This window comes from Scyliorhinus canicula, chromosome 8 (assembly GCF_902713615.1).
Source record: "Scyliorhinus canicula chromosome 8, sScyCan1.1, whole genome shotgun sequence".
Lineage (NCBI taxonomy): Eukaryota > Metazoa > Chordata > Chondrichthyes > Carcharhiniformes > Scyliorhinidae > Scyliorhinus > Scyliorhinus canicula.
Genome location: NC_052153.1, coordinates 162929883 through 162949459, shown reverse-complemented (window position 1 = coordinate 162949459; position 19577 = coordinate 162929883). Strand labels below are relative to the sequence as shown.

General features: G+C 47.8%; 1 protein-coding gene across 15 annotated transcripts in view; it reads left to right on the top strand.

Annotated features, from left to right (window-relative positions):
• The window catches only part of LOC119970652 (microtubule-associated serine/threonine-protein kinase 4-like), a 588463-nt gene extending 574930 nt beyond the window's left edge, over positions 1-13533 (top strand). For all 15 annotated transcript variants that reach the window (XM_038805607.1, XM_038805606.1, XM_038805605.1 and 12 more), the window contains 2 exons: positions 6123-6301; positions 10104-13533. In XM_038805607.1, coding sequence (XP_038661535.1) covers positions 6123-6301; positions 10104-12142 — 2218 coding nt within the window. In that variant the 3' untranslated portion in view covers positions 12143-13533. The remainder of the gene's footprint in view (positions 1-6122; positions 6302-10103) is intronic.
• The last annotated feature ends 6044 nt before the right edge of the window (positions 13534-19577 follow it).

Below are 19577 nucleotides of genomic sequence, written 5' to 3'. Positions count from 1 at the left end.
ATCAGAGATCCCCTCTCTCTCACTGCTCCTCCAATCACAGATCCTCTCTCTCTCACTGCTCCTCCAATCACAGATCCCCTCTCTCTCACTGCTCCTCCAATCACAGATCCCATCTCTCCCACTGCTCCTCCAATCACAGATCCTCTCTCTCCCACGGCTCCTCCAATCAGAGATCCCCTCTCTCCCACTGCTCCTCCAATCACAGATCCCATCTCTCCAACTTATCCTCCAATCACAAATCCCCTCTCTCTCACTGCTCCTCCAATCACAGATCCCATCTCTCCAACTTATCCTCCAATCACAGATCCCCTCTCTCTCACTGCTCCTCCAATCACAGATCCCCTCTCTCCCACTACTCCTCCAATCACAGATCCTCTCTCTCCCACGGCTCCTCCAATCAGAGATCCCCTCTCTCCCACTGCTCCTCCAATCACAGATCCCATCTCTCCAACTTATCCTCCAATCACAAATCCCCTCTCTCTCACTGCTCCTCCAATCACAGATCCCCTCTCTCTCACTGCTCCTCCAATCACAGATCCCCTCTCTCCCACTGCTCCTCCAATCACAGATCCCCTCTCTCCCACTGCTCCTCCAATCACAGATCCCCTCTCTCTTACTGCTCCTCCAATCAGAGATCCCCTCTCTCCCACTGCTCCTCCAATCACAGATCCCCTCTCTCCCACGGCTCCTCCAATCAGAGATCCCCTCTCTCCCACTGCTCCTCCAATCACAGATCCCATCTCTCCAACTTATCCTCCAATCACAAATCCCCTCTCTCTCACTGCTCCTCCAATCACAGATCCCCTCTCTCTCACTGCTCCTCCAATCACAGATCCCCTCTCTCCCACGGCTCCTCCAATCAGAGATCCCCTCTCTCCCACTGCTCCTCCAATCACAGATCCCTTCTCTGCTGCTGCTCCTCCAATCACAGATCACCTCTCTACCACTGCTCCTCCAATCACAGATCCCCACTCTCCCACTGCTCCTCCAATCACAGATCCCCTCTCTCCCACTGCTCCCCCAATCACAGATCCCCTCTCTCCCACGGCTCCAATCACAGATCCCCTCTCTCTAACTGCTCCTCCAATCACAGATCTCCTCTCTCCAACTGCTCCTCCAATCACAGATCCCCTCTCTCCCACTGCTCCTCCAATCAGAGATCCCCTCTCTCCAACTGCTCCTCCAATCACAGATCCCCTCTCTCTAACTGCTCCTCCAATCACAGATCTCCTCCCTCCAACTGCTCCTCCAATCACAGATCCCCTCTCTCCCACTGCTCCTCCAATCACAGATCCCCTCTCTCCAACTGCTCCTCCAATCACAGATCCCCTCTCTCCCACTGCTCCTCCAATCACAGATCCCCTCTCTCTCACTGCTCCTCCAATCACAGATCTCCTCTCTCCAACTGCTCCTCCAATCACAGATCCCCTCTCTCCCACTGCTCCTCCAATCACAGATCCCCTCTCTCTAACTGCTCCTCCAATCACAGATCTCCTCTCTCCAACTGCTCCTCCAATCACAGATCCCCTCTCTCCCACTGCTCCTCCAATCACAGATCCCCTCTCTCCCACTGCTCCTCCAATCACAGATCCCCTCTCTCCCACTGCTCCTCAATCACAGATCTCCTCTCTCCAACTGCTCCTCCAATCACAGATCCCCTCTCTCCCACTGCTCCTCCAATCACAGATCTCCTCTCTCGCACTGCTCCTCCAATCACAGATCCCCTCTCTGCCACTGCTCCTACATTCACAGATCCCCTCTCTCCAACTGCTCCTCCAATCACATCCCCATCTCTCCCAGTGCTCCTCCAATCACACATCCCCATCACTCCCACTGCTCCTCCAATCACAGATCCCCTCTCTCCAACTGCGCCTCCAATCACAGATCACCTCTCTCCCACTGCTCCTCCAATCACAGATCCCCTCTCTCTCACTGTTCCTCCAATCACAGATCCCCTCTCTCCCACTGCTCCTCCAATCACAGATCCCCTCTCTCCCAGCGCTCCTCCAATCACAGATCCCCTCTCTCCCACTGCTCCTCCAATCACAGATCCCCTCTCTCCAACTGCGCCTCCAATCACAGATCACCTCTCTCCCACTGCTCCTCCAATCACAGATCCCCTCTCTCTCACTGTTCCTCCAATCACAGATCCCCTCTCTCCCACTGCTCCAATCACAGATCCCCTCCCTCTCACTGCTTCTCGAATCACAGGGCAGCACGGTAGCACTGTGGTCAGCACAATTGCTTCACAGCTCCAGGGTCCCAGGTTCGATTCCCGGCTTGGGTCACTGCCTGTGCGGAGTTTGCACGTTCTCCCCGTGTGCGCATTGGTTTCCTCCGGGTGCTCCGGTTTCCTCCCACAGTCCAAAGATGTGCAGGTTAGGTGGATTGGCCATGCTGAATTGTCCTTAGTGTCCAAAATTGCCCTTAGTGTTGGGTGGGGTTACTGGATAATGGGGATAGGGTGGAGGTGTGGTGTTTGGTAGGGTGCCCTTTCCAAGAGCCGGTGCAGACTCGATGGACCGAGTGGCCTCCTTCTGCACTGTAAATTCTATGAGTCTAATCAAAGATCCCCTCTCTCCCACTGCTCCTCCAATCACAGATCCCATCTCTCCCACTGCTCCTCAAATCACAGATCCTCTCTCTCCCACGGCTCCTCCAATCAGAGATCCCCTCTCTCCCACTGCTCCTCCAATCACAGATCCCATCTCTCCAACTTATCCTCCAATCACAAATCCCCTCTCTCTCACTGCTCCTCCAATCACAGATCCCATCTCTCCAACTTATCCTCCAATCACAGATCCCCTCTCTCTCACTGCTCCTCCAATCACAGATCCCCTCTCTCCCACTGCTCCTCCAATCACAGATCCTCTCTCTCCCACGGCTCCTCCAATCAGAGATTCCCTCTCTCCCACTGCTCCTCCAATCACAGATCCCATCTCTCCAACTTATCCTCCAATCACAAATCCCCTCTCTCTCACTGCTCCTCCAATCACAGATCCCCTCTCTCTCACTGCTCCTCCAATCACAGATCCCCTCTCTCTCACTGCTCCTCCAATCACAGATCCTCTCTCTCCCACGGCTCCTCCAATCAGAGATCCCCTCTCTCCCACTGCTCCTCCAATCACAGATCCCTTCTCTGCTGCTGCTCCTCCAATCACAGATCACCTCTCTACCACTGCTCCTCCAATCACAGATCCCCTCTCTCTCACTGCTCCTCCAATCACAGATCCCCTCACCCTCTGCTCCCCCAATCACAGATCCCGTCTCTCCCACGGCTCCAATCATAGATCCCGTCTCTCCCACGGCTCCAATCACAGATCCCCTCTCCCACTGCTCCTCCAATCACAGATCCCCTCTCTCTAACTGCTCCTCCAATCACAGATCTCCTCTCTCCAACTGCCCCTCCAATCACAGATCCCCTCTCTCTAACTGCTCCTCCAATCACAGATCTCCTCTCTCCAACTGCTCCTCCAATCACTGATCCCCTCTCTCCCACTGCTCCTCCAATCACAGTTCCACTCTCTCCCACTGCTCCTCCAATCACAGATCTCCTCTCTCCCACTGCTCCTCCAATCATAGATCCCCTCTCTGCCACTGCTCCTCCATTCACAGATCCCCTTTCTCCAACTGCTCCTCCAATCACATCCCCATCTCTCCCAGGGCTCCTCCAATCACACATCCCCATCTCTCCCACTGCTCCTCCAATCACAGATCCCCTCTCTGCCACTGCTCCTCCATTCACAGATCCCCTCTCTCCCACTGCTCCTCCAATCACAGATCCCCTCTCTGCCACTGCTCCTCCATTCACAGATCCCCTTTCTCCAACTGCTCCTCCAATCACATCCCCATCTCTCCCAGGGCTCCTCCAATCACACATCCCCATCTCTCCCACTGCTCCTCCAATCACAGATCCCCTCTCTGCCACTGCTCCTCCATTCACAGATCCCCTCTCTCCCACTGCTCCTCCAATCACAGATCCCCTCTCTGCCACTGCTCCTCCAATCACAGATCCCCTCTCTGCCACTGCTCCTCCATTCACAGATCCCCTCTCTCCCAGGGCTCCTCCAATCACAGATCCCCTCTCTCCCACTGCTCCTCCAATCACAGATCCACTCTCTCCCACGGCTCCAATCACAGATCCCCTATCCCACTGCTCCACCAATCACAGATCCCCTCTCTCCCACTGCTCCTCCAATCACAGATCCCCTCTCTCCCACTGCTCCTCCAATCACAGATCCCCTCTCTCCCACTGCTCCAATCACAGATCCCCTCTCTCCCACTGCTCCAATCACAGATCCCCTCTCTCCCACTGCTCCAATCACAGATCCCCTATCCCACTGCTCCTCCAATCACAGATCCCCTCTAACCCAGCGCTCCTCCAATCACAGATCCCCTCTCTCCCACTGCTCTTCCAATCACAGATCCCCTCTCTCCCACTGCTCTTCCAATCACAGATCCCCTCTCTGCCACTGCTCCAATCACTGATCCCCTCTCTGCCGCTGCTCATCCAATCATTGATCCCCTCTCTAACTCTGCTCCTCCAATCACAGATCCCCTTTCTGCCACTGCTCCAATCACAGATCCCCTCTCCCACTGCTCCTCCAATCACAGCTCCCCTCTCCCACTGCTCCTTTAATCACAGATCCTCTCTCCCACTGCTCCAATCACAGATCCACTCTCTCTCGCTGCTCCTCCAATCACAATCCCCACTATCCCGTTGCTCCAAGCACAGATCCCCTCTCTCCCACTGCCTCTCCAAGCACAGATCCCCTCTCTCCCACTGCTCCAATCACAGATCCCCTCTCTCCCACTGCCTCTCCAATCACACCAGGATCTTTCCCTGTTCTGTGTCCAGACGCACCCCATCCCCACAGCTCGCATGCGCAAACGTTTCCTGACCCTCCCCACTGGCCCCAGACTCCCCCATCAGAAACCCCCGTCAGTCACCACTATTTGGAAGCTGAATAGCAGTCCAGGCAGTAGGGTGAAAAGTAATTGCATTTTCACTGACCCCTCCCAAACATCTGCCTCAGACAAAAGTGCTTAAATCAGCAACTGTTACAAGTGTCAGAGGCTTTCTCGAAAGCCAACTTAATCAGGGGTGATTTTGCCGCAGCCAGGAGACTGATACCGGGCCTCTGCCACAATAGAGTGGCACAGTCACCTATGCAGCCCATAGATTCCCGACGGATACACTGGCATTGGAAGCAGCTCGGAGGAGGTTCACTCGGATGATCCCGGGTTGAAGGGGTTGTCTTATGAGGAAAGATTGAGCAGGTTGGATCTATATTCTTTGGCGTTTAGAAGAATGAGAGGGGACCTTATTGAAACATATAATATTCTGAGGGGCCTTGACAGGGACGTTACTGAATCTAGAACTAAGGGGTCTCCTCCTCCTTCAAGTACCAGGCCCGCCCAGAGAGGTCTTTGGCGAGCACGGACCTCCGTTGGGTTGATCCGTGACTGAAGTATTGCAGTGGCTTGTCATTGCCTTCTGCAGAATGGCAGCCCAGTAATCTCCCTCACTCTTTACCGCCAGGCATAGTGTAAGGATTTTACAGGCTGATAACCACACTGTTTGGCCATGAAGTGGGACTTGAACCTGCGGCTTCTGGCCCAGAGGTAGGGGCGCTCCCCACTGTGCCACAAAACCCCCCATGGTTCAAAAAAATAAGATGTCTCTCATTTAAGATGGAAATGAGGAGAAATGTCTCCCCTTGAGTGTGGTTAATCTTTGGTTGGAATTCTCGTCCCTCGCAGAGCAGTGGAGCCGGGTCGTTGAATATATTTAAAGCTGAATTAGACAGAGTTTGATATGCAACGGAATGAGGGGCTGTGGGGGGCAGCCAGGAAACCTGGAGTTAAGCTGCAACCCTGTCAGTCGTGATCTTATTAAATGGTAGAGCAGGCATGAGGAACCAAATAGCTTTGTACCTGCTCCCCTCCCTGACGATATTACAAAGTCTTCCACTTTCGACACAGCACGTTCTTTAGTAACATTGTGTGTTCGAGATCACTTAGTTACGTTCTCTAAATAAAAAGATTGATCTCAAATTTATTTTATTTTTTTAAAACTGCACAGTTTAACCAGTAGCATCTGGTGCATTAATTTTCAACAGAAGGAGATCGCTCTTTAAAAGGTTTGCAAAGCAGCCCGTCATTCTTCACACCAGCCGGAGTTTCACCTCATTGAACCGTTCGCTCTCGTCGAGCGACAGCCTGCCTGGCTCGCCAACACACAGTTTGTCTCCTAGGTCACCGACACAAAGCTTCCGTTCGGCCCCTGATTTCCCCTCTGGTGAGTTTTCAGCTTGTCTCTGAGATATCCGCGTTGGTTAATTTTTTTGGGGGGTGGGGGGTATCGTTTTCTTCTCGTGAGACTAGAATGCTCCTCCGTCAGCTAAGCCATTGGTGGCATGATCGTTTCACAGTTAGAATTACAACACAGATTCTAACTTCTGAGAGTTGCTGTCAACTTGACAAAATTGTGTGTCAGCCGTGGCTCAATCCGTAGTGTGTTGCTTACCTCTCTGTGTCAGGAGGTGATGGGTCCAAGCCCCATTCCAGAAATCCGAGCAGAAAGATTTAAACTGACACTCCAGTGCAGTGCTGCACTGTCAGAGGTGAGAGATTTGCGTTAAGATGTTTAACTGAGGTGCCATCTGCTCTCTCAATCATACAATACCAGAGTGCAGAAGGAGGCAATTTGGCCCATCGTGTCTGCACCGAAAGAGTACCCGAACCTAGGCCCACTCCCCCTCCCCGCCCTATCCCTGTAACCCAACCTATCCAGCACATCTTTGGACTGTGGGAGGAAACCGGAGCACCTGGAGGGAACCCATGCAGACACGTGGAGAAAGTGCAGACTCCACACAGTGACCCAAGCGCAGCATCAAACCTGGGTCCCTGGCGCTGTGAGGCATCAGTGCTGACCACTGTGCCGCCCGTTGAATCAAGGATCTCATGACACTATTTCAAAGAAGAGCAGTGTCCTGAGCAATGTCACCCCTCAATCAGAAAAACTTTTAAATAGAAAAGAATCCATTGTATAATTGGTTATTATCACATTTCTGTTTGTGGGAGCTGGCTGGGCACAATTTAATTATAACGACAATTTAAAATGGCTTCCCCGACTGCGAAGAACTTTGGGACATGCCGAGGTTGCAGAAAGCATGTATAATTGCAACCCTCTATTTCCCTTTAACATCCTAGCACATGCTGTTGAACATCTAGAAAATAAACACCCAAACCTGTTCAGTTTTCTAAAATATTTTTGAATATATTTTGTCAATTATGCACACATTTGTCCCAAGATTAGTAGAACTGTCAAATTTCATTGTAGGAGACAATCATTGCTATTGCTTTCTGAACTTAAAATCTCCATTTATTATAATGAATAAAGCCGAGAGCTAATGTAAAGTTCAGTTTAATGACCACGCAATGTAAAACCTTCACCCTGACCTTAATGCGAGCCATTAAAGTGATGGAAAGAGTTATCAAGTGGCCTACTCAGCAATAACCTGCTCAGTGATGCTCAGTTTGGGTTCTGCCAAGGTCACTCAGCCCCAGACCTCATTACAGCCTTGGTTCAAACATGGACAAAGGTGCTGAATGCCAGGTGTGAAGTGAGAGTGACTGCCCCTATCATCAAAGCAGCATTTGATCGAGTATGGCATGAGGGATCCCTTGCAAAACTGAGAGTCAATTGTAATCAAGGGCGAAACTGGTTGGATCATACCTGGCACAAAAGAAGATGCTTGTAGTTGCTGAGGGTTGGTCATCGTAGTCCTGGGACTCTCACTGAAGGAGTTCCTCAGGGTAGTGTCCTGGACCCAACTATCTTCAGCAAGCTTCATCATTGATCTTCCTTCCAACATAAGGTCAGATGTGGGGATGTTTGCTGATGGCTGCACAATGTTCAGTACCATTCGCCCCTCAGACACTGAAGCAGTCCACGTGCAAATGCAGCAAGACGTGGACAATATCCAGTCTTGGGCTGACAAGTGATAAGTACCACACAAGCACCAGGCAATGAACATCTCCTACAGGAGAGGATCTAACCACCACCCATTGACATTCAATGGCATTACCATCGCTGAATCACCCACAATTAACATCCTGGGGATTACCATTGATCAGAAACTGAACTGGACTGGCCATATAAATACTGTGGTTATGAGAGCTGGTCAGAGACTAGGAATCCTGTGACGGGTAACCCCCCAAAGCATGTACAGCATCTACAAGGCACAAGTCAGGATTGTAGCTCCAGCAACACTCAAGAAGCTCCACACCATCCAGTCCACTTGATTGGCACCCCTTCCACCCCTTCCCCTTCCACAAATATTCAGTGCCTCCACCGCCGATGCACTGTTCCTGCAGTGTGTTCCATCTGCAAGGTGCACTTTAGGAACTCACCAAGGCTCCTTAGGCAGCACCTTTCAAACATATGACCACTACCATCTAGAAGGACAAGGGCAGCAGATACATGGGAACCCCACCACTTAGAAATTCCTCTTCAAGTCACTCACCATCGTGACTTGGAAATATATCGCCATTCCTTCACTGTTGCTGTGTCAAAATCCTGAAGCTGCCTCTCTAATAGCACTGGGGGTGTACCTACAACTCGGGGACGGCAGCGGCTCAAAACGGATGCTCACCACACCTTCTCAAGGGCAATTGGGGATGGGCAACAAATGCTGGCTTAGCCAGCAAAGTCCACATCCCATAAAAATGAATTTTTAAAACAATATTGATTCTGCTGGTCCTGCCATCTTAATAATAGAATTTGACTGCAAACGCATTTGGTGCTCAGAATATGTAGAATGCATGCCAGAAGGACCCAATAGGCTGACTCTCCCAATTTACTCGCTCTTTTCCCCTGTCTTTGTGAAAGTTTAGACTCATGCTGTGGTAACGTTCCACAGTTGTCGTCAGTGTCTATGGACAATGATCCCTCAGAAATGACAGCTGTCCTCACCCGGCATTTCCCAGTAGAGGTCATCAGAGAAGGGACCCGAGCAATACTTTCATCTTCCTTGCCTCAGTCAGAGATTTGTGTCCACTTAGTTTAGAAGAAAACGCATTTGAAGTGTTGTCCATCACCAAAGTTAGATCTGTGGAGCAGGGTTGTCTCGAGCGTCCTGTAGCAAGAAAGGTGGGAAGGCAGAAGTCACTTGATGAGGCTGATAAAGAGAAACTAAAGGCGATAGTTGTAAGGAAGAAAAATTGGAATGTGATACGAGAATCTCTCTAGAAAACAAAATGCTATACAATAGCCGAACTCTGGACATGAAAAGGCTGTTGAGGCAAATTGTAATACTCCGAATACCACATGGCAATGCTAATATGGTGACAATGCACGATTGAACACGATGACTTTGTGACCGACTGTCTAAGTAGCTTATTACTGAGTGTTTTCCCCCATTAAACCTCAGTGGCTCTTTAGAATTAATCCTTGGAGTTACTTTCATAGAATTTCATAGAATTTACAGTGCAGAAGGAGGCCATTTGGCCCATCGAGTCTGCACTGGCTCTTGGAAAGAGCACCCTACCCAAGGTCCACACCTCCACCCTATCCCCATAACCCAGTAACCCCACCCAACACTAAGGGCAATTTTGGACACTATGGGCAATTTAGCATAGCCAATCCACCTAACCTGCACATCTTTAGACTGTGGGAGGAAACCGGAGCACCTGGAGGAAACCCATGCACACACGGGTAGAATGTGCAGACTCCGCACAGACAGTGACCCAAGCCAGGAATCGAACCTGGGACCCTGGAGCTGTGAAGCAATTGTGCTAACCACTATGCTCCCGTGCTGCCCGTTGGCTTAATGGCTTCAATCGTATACAGTGGTTGTTATCATATTCTAATTCCAGAGATTTCACAGTTGAATTCAACAATTTACCATTTAATTATTCATAATAAATTACTGCAAAGTCTTGTCATTATCAGGATGTTGCCTACTAACATTCAAATCTTGTATCGTGGCAAGTTTAGTGAGGTGATGCAGGGACTTTCACAAAGCAAGGTAAAATATACAAAATCGGGCTCATAGTTTGGGCAAACTAACTGTTTGTAAAATGTTCTGTTTCAACAGGTACAAATTCTTCGCAAAGCAGCTCCCCCAGTTCAAGTGCTCCAAATTCTCCTGCTGGCTCTGGTCATGTTAGACCAAGTACACTTCATGGATTGAGTTCAAAGCTAGCTGGACCAAAATATAGATCGGGCAGACGTAAATCAGCTGGCAGTATCCCTCTCTCCCCATTGGCACGAACCCCTTCTCCTACACCCCAACCAGCTTCACCTCAGAGATCGCCATCACCCTTGCTTGGCCACTCAATCGGTAGTTCCAAAATGGCACAGACCTTTCCTGCTAAGATGCACTCGCCACCGACTATTTTAAGGCACATGGTTCGGCCTAAAAGTGCAGAGCCTCCAAGATCACCATTATTAAAGAGAGTGCAATCTGCTGAAAAACTCTCTCCGTCTTATACTTCTGACAAGAAACAACTGTGCACCCGCAAGCATAGCCTCGAAACATCTCAAACAGAAGGAAGGAAAGAGTCCTTACAGAGAGATTTGTGTCTACATAGTTTAGACGAGAACGCATTTGAAATGTCGTCCATCACCAAAGTTAGACCTGTGGAGCAGGGCTGTCTCAAGCGTCCCGTCGCAAGAAAGGTGGGAAGACAGGAGTCACTTGATGAGGCTGATAAAGAGAAACTAAAGGCAATAGTTGTAAGGAAGAAAAATTGGAATGTGAGACGAGAATCTCTCCAAAAACAAAGTGCTATACAAGAGCCGAACTCTGGACATGAAAAGGCTGCAGAGGTGGCTGAGTTTAAGTTGGACATTGCTGAAGATTCGAAGCGTACTGAAATCAAAATGCAACGTACAGACGAACAGTGCATGTCCGCAAGCGACTCACTGATACCTTCTTGTAAAAAGCTGGGTACCAGCTCCAGTATTCACGATGACATCCCATCAGTGTTGCAGACTGCATACCCTGATTCAGGAGTTGAAAGTTCCACATCGACTCCTGGCGTATTTGATGCCGAGAGCATTGCACAGCCATGCACAGCTTCCTTTGAGGTGAAGATGTTCTGTGGAAAGGATGTTGAGGCCGAACGGACTGGAAAACACACTAAAGAGCCAAATGTTTGTGAAAGGTTGGAAACCAAAACTTCGAATGTGGAACCCATCGGAAGCAAAAAATGTTCCAGAGAAACTAATAATGGCATGGGTTCTTCGGAGACATTCAAGGGTGAAATGTTCTCGCCTGCCCACAACACACAGCCAAAGACACTAACATCTTTGAATAAAGAAGAACCTTCCATTCTGAAGAAAAACAATTCACCAGCAAATACTGCATGCACTGCTCACTGTCATTTGAGGTCAAGCCCGTCTGACTGTTCCAAGGTCGTAACTGGAATGGCTCAATTTGCTACGGACAAACCGCAGTTAGGTTTAATGACTGAGAGTGTTACCAGGCAAATGACTGAATGTAAACTGGATGGTAGATCTATCTTGAGCCTAAAGCCACTGGAAGGTACTCTTGATGTCGCTTTCTTGTCCAGTCTGAGCACATCAAAGGCAGAGACACATTTATCTTCAAGACACGAGAAGCAAAGCTCCTCAGTAAGGGACACGTTATGCCACAGGCCCAACCCTAATAATAATGCACAACCATCTCTTTCAAAAAGCAACACACCTGCTGCTCACTGTGGCAAGGGAGATGAAACAAAGAATGTCTCTCAAAGCTTGCCTCTTAATCGTTTAACATTCGAGACCCTGTCAGTAGGTGGACTGCCTGAGACAAAGGAAAGCAGTTCACTCTGTTCATTAAAGGACAAAGTCTGCGAGGCCAAATGCAGCCTCGGCTCTGCGCCTCAAAGCGCAAGTTCAGAAATGTGTGCACCCGCTGAGAGAAAAGACACCACGGACCCCAAGGAAAATAAGCAAGGTAGCCGGCCGCAGTCATGCACGGTGAAGAAAGGGAACACTTGGAACGATCCATCAAAGTTGCCCTCTTCTCAACACCATTCTCCCTCTGGTGCACATCTGGAAGTGGGCACAAGCAACCAAAAACAATGTCCCAAGGAAGCATCACAGGGCAGGCAGCCTAAGAATTCATAGCAAATTAAAATAAGAGGGTTTTAGTCAGTGAAAATGAGGGCAACATTTCAAATGGTGTAAATAAACTGACCGGTACTTCCCCTCGTCCACAAGCAGGGCAGAATTCTGTTTCTCAGAAACTAAAGTCTTTGGCTTAACACCTTTTAAAAGAGAAAGTTAAAATATTGTTTTCTGTCCCTCCCCTCCCCCTCACCCCAACCCCCACAATTGCCTTGTTTATAATGACCAATAGAAATATCCTGGTATCTATACAAGGTCACTTTGAATGTCCAAAATATTTTTTATGTAATAAACAGCTCTCGCAGTTTTGGGGAAGAACATTGCAGCGTAATTTATCCATGAAAACACGTAACACACTCCTTGTCCTCTGTGGTAACCAGAATAAATGTTCATTGTGTGGTTTAAAAAGTGGTGGCGTTATTTTATCTGTAACATTTTCACATGAAAACACCCAGTGGAATTCAGTAAAATTTGCTGTATAAATAGAACATTTGTGTGGGTATGGAAAAGCTTGCTATTTTTAGCAGGTAATGCTAAAATCTACATTCTGTATGAATGCATTGAGTAACTCTGTACATTTCAAACAGCGTCATTTCATTTGTGAGGAAAAACTGTACATATTATCCACAAAAAGGAGTTTATGGAGTTTCTTTTCTGTCCGAGAAGAAATGGAGTTACCCGGTGCTGAATGGAATAGTTTCTTTTCTAAATTAATTTTGCTAAGCCTTTATTTATCCATCTCTGTGTAGAAAACAGGATTCAGTGTTTGTTTTGGTTGAAGTAAATGGGAATGCTGGGGTAGAAGCACATCAGTGCTGAAAAGATTTGGGCACATATTACTCGATTGAGGAAAATCCCAGTAAAGATGTCGCCTTCTGTTCTACGGCCGTTAAACAAAATCTGTGCTTTTTAGCTGGTTATAAAGCATATTAAATACTCTTGTTTACAAATGTATCAGAGGTGTAAATAACTACAGTATATGGCAATGTTATGTTTGCCAAATCTATGTGTGGCATTTTGGAAATCTCACAGGTATTTTGTTTGTAAATGTACCAATTTATGTTTTGGTAATAATGTACCAGCAAACTGTTGAAGATGTGAAGAATGTTGGGCTGTGGAATCTGGTTTGTTGTGTTCTGTTGTGGCGCAGGTGGTGTGTGCTGTACCTGTTGATTTGGAGTACTCGCTATCGTTGGACTGATGCTTAAAGCAATGATTTGAAATATGCTGTCAGAACTGTGCAATAAAAAAAGATGTTTGCAGCTTCTGTGTTTTGGTTTTCCACCACAGAGCTTCGTGAATGTTCTAACTGTCGTATTGTAATGGAAAAGAAATATTTATACTTATGCATTTGCATATCACAAAAAAATAAATGTTTTTCAGCATGAAAAGTTGTCCGTTCATTACAGCGGCCTTAACGTTCTTCCAACAAACAACTTGAGAGAGAAAAAGCACTAAGCAGATCACAAAGTCAGCGAGCAATAATCTGTGGTCTTTAAATGTAACATCTTGAGAAAGCATGTCTCAATGGGTTTTCTTTTTACACTTTCATGGGATGTGGGGGGCAACTTTGCCCATCTTTAATTGCCCTTGAAACTCACCAGGCCACATCAAAGGGCAGTTAAGAGCCAACCACATTGCTGTGGTTCTGGAGTCACATGTCAGCCAGACCAGGGAGGAATGGCAGATTTCCTTCCCTACAGGAAATTAGTTGAATCTGTTAGGCATTTACATCAATTGATAATAGTTGCCATGGTCACCAGTACCGAGACCAGGTTTGAAATTGCAGGTTTATCAATTAAATGTAAATTCCACCAGCTGCTATGATGAGATTTGAACCCACACCTCCAAAGTATTAGCCTGGGCTGCTGGATTATTAACCCAAGGACATTACCACAATGTGACTGTCTCTCCACATATCTACGCGTTTGTTAGAGCTACCTGTTATTCTTCCTTTAATTGTCCTGTGATTTGTCAAGCTTTTAAATAAGTTGTATTTTGTTTTTAATTTTTCCAATTAAAAATAAATATAAGGTACCCAATTTTTTTTTCCAATTAAGGAGAATTTAGCGTGGCCAATCCACCTACCCTACACACCTTTGGGTTGTGGGGGTGAGACCCAGGCAGACACGAGGAGAATGTGCAAACTCCACTCTGACAGTGACTCGGGGCCGGGATCGAACCCGGGTCCTCGGCGCCGTGAGGCAGCAGTGCTTATCAATACTTCACAATTCCTCATGTGAAGAAATTTCTCCTCATCCAAGTCCGAAATGATTGGGCTGGCCCCCATTTTCGAGATTCCTGAGGCAGGGAAACCCCCTCTCGTAGTCTACCCTTTAAAGCCCCTTCAGGATCTTGTTTTTTTAAATACGATCACCTGACCAATGAGTTCCTCTGACATCTAGGCGCAATTTAATCAGCCTCTCCTCATGGCACAATCCTTTCATTCCAAGAACCACTCTAGTGAACGTTTGCTGCACTGCCTCCAATATAAATACATTCTTAAATATGGAGACCAAAACTGCACTCCACATATAGTCCCTGTACAATTATTGCAAAACTTATTCTTGCACTCCAATCCATTTGCAATAAAATATGCCATTGCCTTACATCCAGCAGAGGGCAGCAGAGCAGAGCTTCTGATTGGCTGTTCCGGGGAGATTTGCATACGTGCAGTGCGGTCAGCGTAAGTTGAAGGTGTACCTGCGCAAGTGACCCGAGGAGTTCGAGGGAAGGCAAGCATCCAGCAGAGGGCAGCAGAGCTTCTGATTGGCTGTTCCGGGGAGATTTGCATACGTGCAGTGCTGTCAGCGTAAGTTGAAGGTGTACCTGCGCAAGTGACCCGAGGAGTTCGAGGGAAGGCAAGCATCTAGCAGAGGGCAGCAGAGCAGATCTTCTGATTGGCTGTTCCGGGGAGATTTGCATACGTGCAGTACGGTCAGCGTAAGTTGAAGGTGGTTTGTGAAGGGGCTGTTCTCGAGTGACAGCTTTACCCGAAACACTACTTACGTAGTGTCTCCCACCCATCCTCCTCCTCTAACCAAAAAAAAAGTTCTGTCCGTCGGATTGCTAAACTAACAAGTTTTTTTGTTTAGTTTTCAGTAGTTGGGAAGTTAGTTCAGTGGGAATGGAGGCTAAGGCAGTTGAATGTTTCTCCTGCAGAATGTGGGAGGAAAGGGTCACCTCCAGTGTCCCTGCTGACTACATCTGCGGGAAGTGCACCCAACTCCAGCTCCTCGAGAACCGCATTAGGGACCTGGAGCTGGATGAACTTTGGATCATTCGGGAGGCGGAGGGGGTTATTGAGAGGAGTTATAGGGAGGTAGTGACACCTCAGGTAAAAGAAGAAGGTAGATAGGTTACCGTCAGGGGAGGGAGAGGGAACCGGCAGGCAGTGCAGGGATCCCCTGTGGTCATTCCCCTTTATAACAAGTATACCGTTTTGGATACTGTTGCAGGGGACGACTTACCAGGGGTAAGCAATGGGGCACAGGTCTCTGGCACAGAGTCTGTCCCTGTTGCTCAGAAGGGAAGGGAGAAGAGGAACAGAGCACTTATCATTGGGGACTCCATAGAGGAACAGACGGGAGGTTCTGTGGGAACAAAAGAGACTCACGGTTGGTGTGTTGCCTCCCAGGTGCCAGGGTTCGTGATGTCTCTGATCGTGGTTTTGGGATCCTTAAGGGAGAGGGGGAGCAGCCCTAAGTCGTGGTCCACATAGGTACCAACGACATAGGTAGGAAGAGAGATGGGGATTTGAGATAGAAATTCAGGGAGCTAGGGTGGAAGCTGAGAGCTAGAACAAACAGAGTTGTTATCTCTGGGTTACTCGTGCCACGTGCTAGCGAAGTGAGAAATAAGGAAAGAGTGGAGTTGAACGCGTGACTACAGGGATGGTGCAGGAGGGAGGGTTTTGGTTTCCTGGATAATTGGGGCTCATTCTGGGGTAGGTGGGACCTCTACAAACAGGATGGTCTTCACCTGAACCAGAGGGGTACCAATATCCTGGGGGGAGATTTGCTAGTGCTCTTCGGGGGGGTTTAAACTAATTCAGCAGGGGGGGTGGGAACCTAAATTGTAGTCCCAGTGTACAGGATGTTGAGAGTAGTGAGGTCATTGATAGAGTTAACAGTTCGAAAGAGGGCACCGGCAAGCAAGACGCTGGTTTGAAGTGTCTACTTCAACGCCAGGAGCATCCGGAATAAGGTGGGTGAGCTTGCAGCATGGGTTGGTACCTGGGATCTCAATGTTGTGGAGATTTCGGAGACATGGGTAGAGCAGGGACAGGAATGGTTGTTGCAGGTTCCAGGATTTAGATGTTTCTGTAAGAACAGAGAAGATGGTAAAAGAGGGGGAGGGTGTGGCATTGTTAATCAAGGAAAGTATTACGGCGGTAGAAAGGACGTTTGAGGACTCGTCTACTGAGGTAGTATGGGCCGAGGTTAGGAACAGGAGAGGAGAGGTCATCCTGTTGGGAGTTGTCTATTGACCTCCGAATAGTTCCAGAGATGTAGAGGAAAGGATTGCAAAGATGATTCTCGACAGGAGCGAGAGTAACAGGGTAGTTGTTATGGGGGACTTTAACTTTCCAAATATTGACTGGAAATACTATAGTTCGAGTACTACAGATGGGTCAGTTTTTGTGCAGTGTGTGCAGGAGGGTTTTCTGACACAGTATGTAGACAGGCCAAGAAGGGGCGAGGCCACATTGGATTTGGTACTGGGTAATGAACCCGGCCAGGTGTTAGATTTAGATGTAGGTGAGCACTTTTGTGATAGTGATCACAATTTGGTTATATTTACTTTAGCAATGGGCAGGGATAGGTATATACCGCAAGGCAAGAATTATAGCTGGGGGAAAGGCAATTATGATGCTATTCGGTAAGATTTAGGATGTATAGGATGGGGAAGGAAACTGCAGGGGATGGGTACAATCGAAATGTGGAGCTTTTTCAAGGAACAGCTACTGCGTGTCCTTAATAAGTATGTACCTGTCGGGCAGGGAGGAAGTTGTCGAGCAAGGGAACCGTGGTTTACTAAGGAAGTTGAAGCACTTGTCAAGAGGAAGAAGAAGGCTTATGTTAGGATGAGACATGAAGGCTCAGTTAGGGCACTTGAGAGTTACAAATTAGCCAGGAAGGACCTAAAGGGAGAGTTGTTAAGAGCAAGGAGAGGACACGAAAAGTCGTTGGCGGATAGGATCAAGGAAAACCCTAAGGCTTTCTATAGGTATATCAGGAACAAAAGAATGACTAGAGTAAGATTAGGGCCAATCAAGGATAGTAGTGGAAAGTTGTGTGTGGAATCAGAGGAGATAGGGGAAGTGTTAAATGGATATTTTTCATCAGTGTTTACACTGGAGAAAGACAATGTTGTTGAGGAGAATACTCAGGTTCAGTCGACCAGGCTAGATGGAATTGAGGTTCACAAGGAGGAAGTGTTAGCAATTTTGGAAAATGTAAAAATAGATAAGTCCCCTGGGCCAGATGGGATTTATCCTAGGATTCTCTGGGAAGCCAGGGAGGAGATTGCAGAGCCTTTGTCCTTGGTCTTTATGTGGTCTTTGTCGACAGGAATAGTGCCAGAAGACTGGAGGATAGCAAATGTTGTCCCCTTGTTCAAGAAGGGGAGTAGAGACAACCCTGGTAATTATAGACCTGTGAGCCTTACTTCGGTTGTGGGTAAAATGTTGGAAAAGGTTATAAGAGATAGGGTTTATAATCATCTTGAAAAGAACAAGTTGATTAGCGATAGTCAACACGGTTTTGTGAAGGGTAGGTCATGCCTCACAAACCTTATTGAGTTTTTTGAGAAGGTGACCAAACAGGTGGATGAGGGTAAAGCGGTTGATGTGGTGTATATGGATTTCAGTAAGGCGTTTGATAAGGTTCCCCACGGTAGGCTATTGCAGAAAATAAGGAAGTATGGGATTGAAGGTGATTTAGCGGTTTGGATCAGTAATTGGCTAGCTGAAAGAAGACAGAGGGTGGTGGTTGATGGCAAATGTTCATCCTGGAGTTCAGTTACTAGTGGTGTACCGCAAGGATCTGTTTTGGGGCCACTGCTGTTTGTCATTTTTATAAATGACCTGGAAGACGGTGTAGAAGGATGGGTTCGTAAATTTGCAGATGACACGAAGGTCGGTGGAGTTGTGGATAGTGCTGAAGGATGTTATAGGATACAGAGGGACACAGATAAGCTGCAGAGCTGGGCTGAGAGGTGGCAGATGGAGTTTAATGCCGTAAAGTGTGAGGTGGTTCACTTTGGAAGGAGTAACAGGAATGCAGAGTACTGGGCTAATGGCAAGATTCTTGGTAGTGTAGATGAACAGAGAGATCTCGGCATCAAGGTACATAAATCCCTGAAAGTTGCCACCCAGGTTAATAGGGCTGTTAAGAAGGCATATGGTGTGCTAGCCTTTATCAGTAGGGGGATTGAGTTTCGGAACCACAAGGTCATGCTGCAGCTGTACATAACTCTGGTGCGGCTGCTCCTGGAGTACTGTGTGCATTTCTGGTCACCAATTATAGGAAGGATGTGGAAGCTTTGGAAAGGGTTCAGAGGAGATTTACTAGGATGTTGCCTGGTATGGAGGGAAGGTCTTACGAGGAAAGGCTCAGGGACTTGAGGTTGTTTTCGTTAGAGAGGAGAAGGCTGAGAGGTGACTTAATAGAGACATATAAGATAATCAGAGGGTTAGATAGGGTGGACAGTGAGAGTCTCTTTCCTCGGATGGTGATGACCAACATGAGGGGACATAGCTTTAAATTGAGGGGTGGTAGATATAGGACAGATGTCAGAGGCAGTTTCTTTACTCAGAGAGTAGTAGGGGTGTGGAACACCCTGCCTGCAACAGTAGTAGACTCGCCAACTTTAAGGGCATTTAAGTGGTCACTGGATAGACATATGGATGAAAATGGAATAGTGTAGGTCAGATAGGCTTCAGATGGTTTCACAGGTCGGCGCAACATCGAGGGCCGAAGGGCCCGTACTGCGCTGTAATGTTCTATGTTCTATGAACTGCTTGCTGGACCTGTATGCTAACTTTCAGGTTCCCTGCACAAATACACTTAAGTCTCTGAATATTAACATTTAGATGTTGAGTGCCTTTTGAAAAGTATTCTGTTTATTCTTGTTACCAAAGCAAATGGTCTCACACTTCCCCACATTATGCACCATTTGTCATCTTGTTGCCCATTCACTTAAGATGTCTGTCTCTTTGGAGCTTCTTTTGTGTCTTCCTCACAGCTCACTTTCCCACCTTGCTTTTTATGTTCAGAAAACTTGGAAATTCTCTGGGCTTTTTTTGTCTTGAAACATTAGTATAGGCCGTGATCTAACGGAAAGGTTTCTAAGTGTCATTTGTGGTGGGTTTTGCCAGTACTGGTCTCATAAACGGGGACCAATGGACCGGCACTCATGCTGGTCGCCCAGG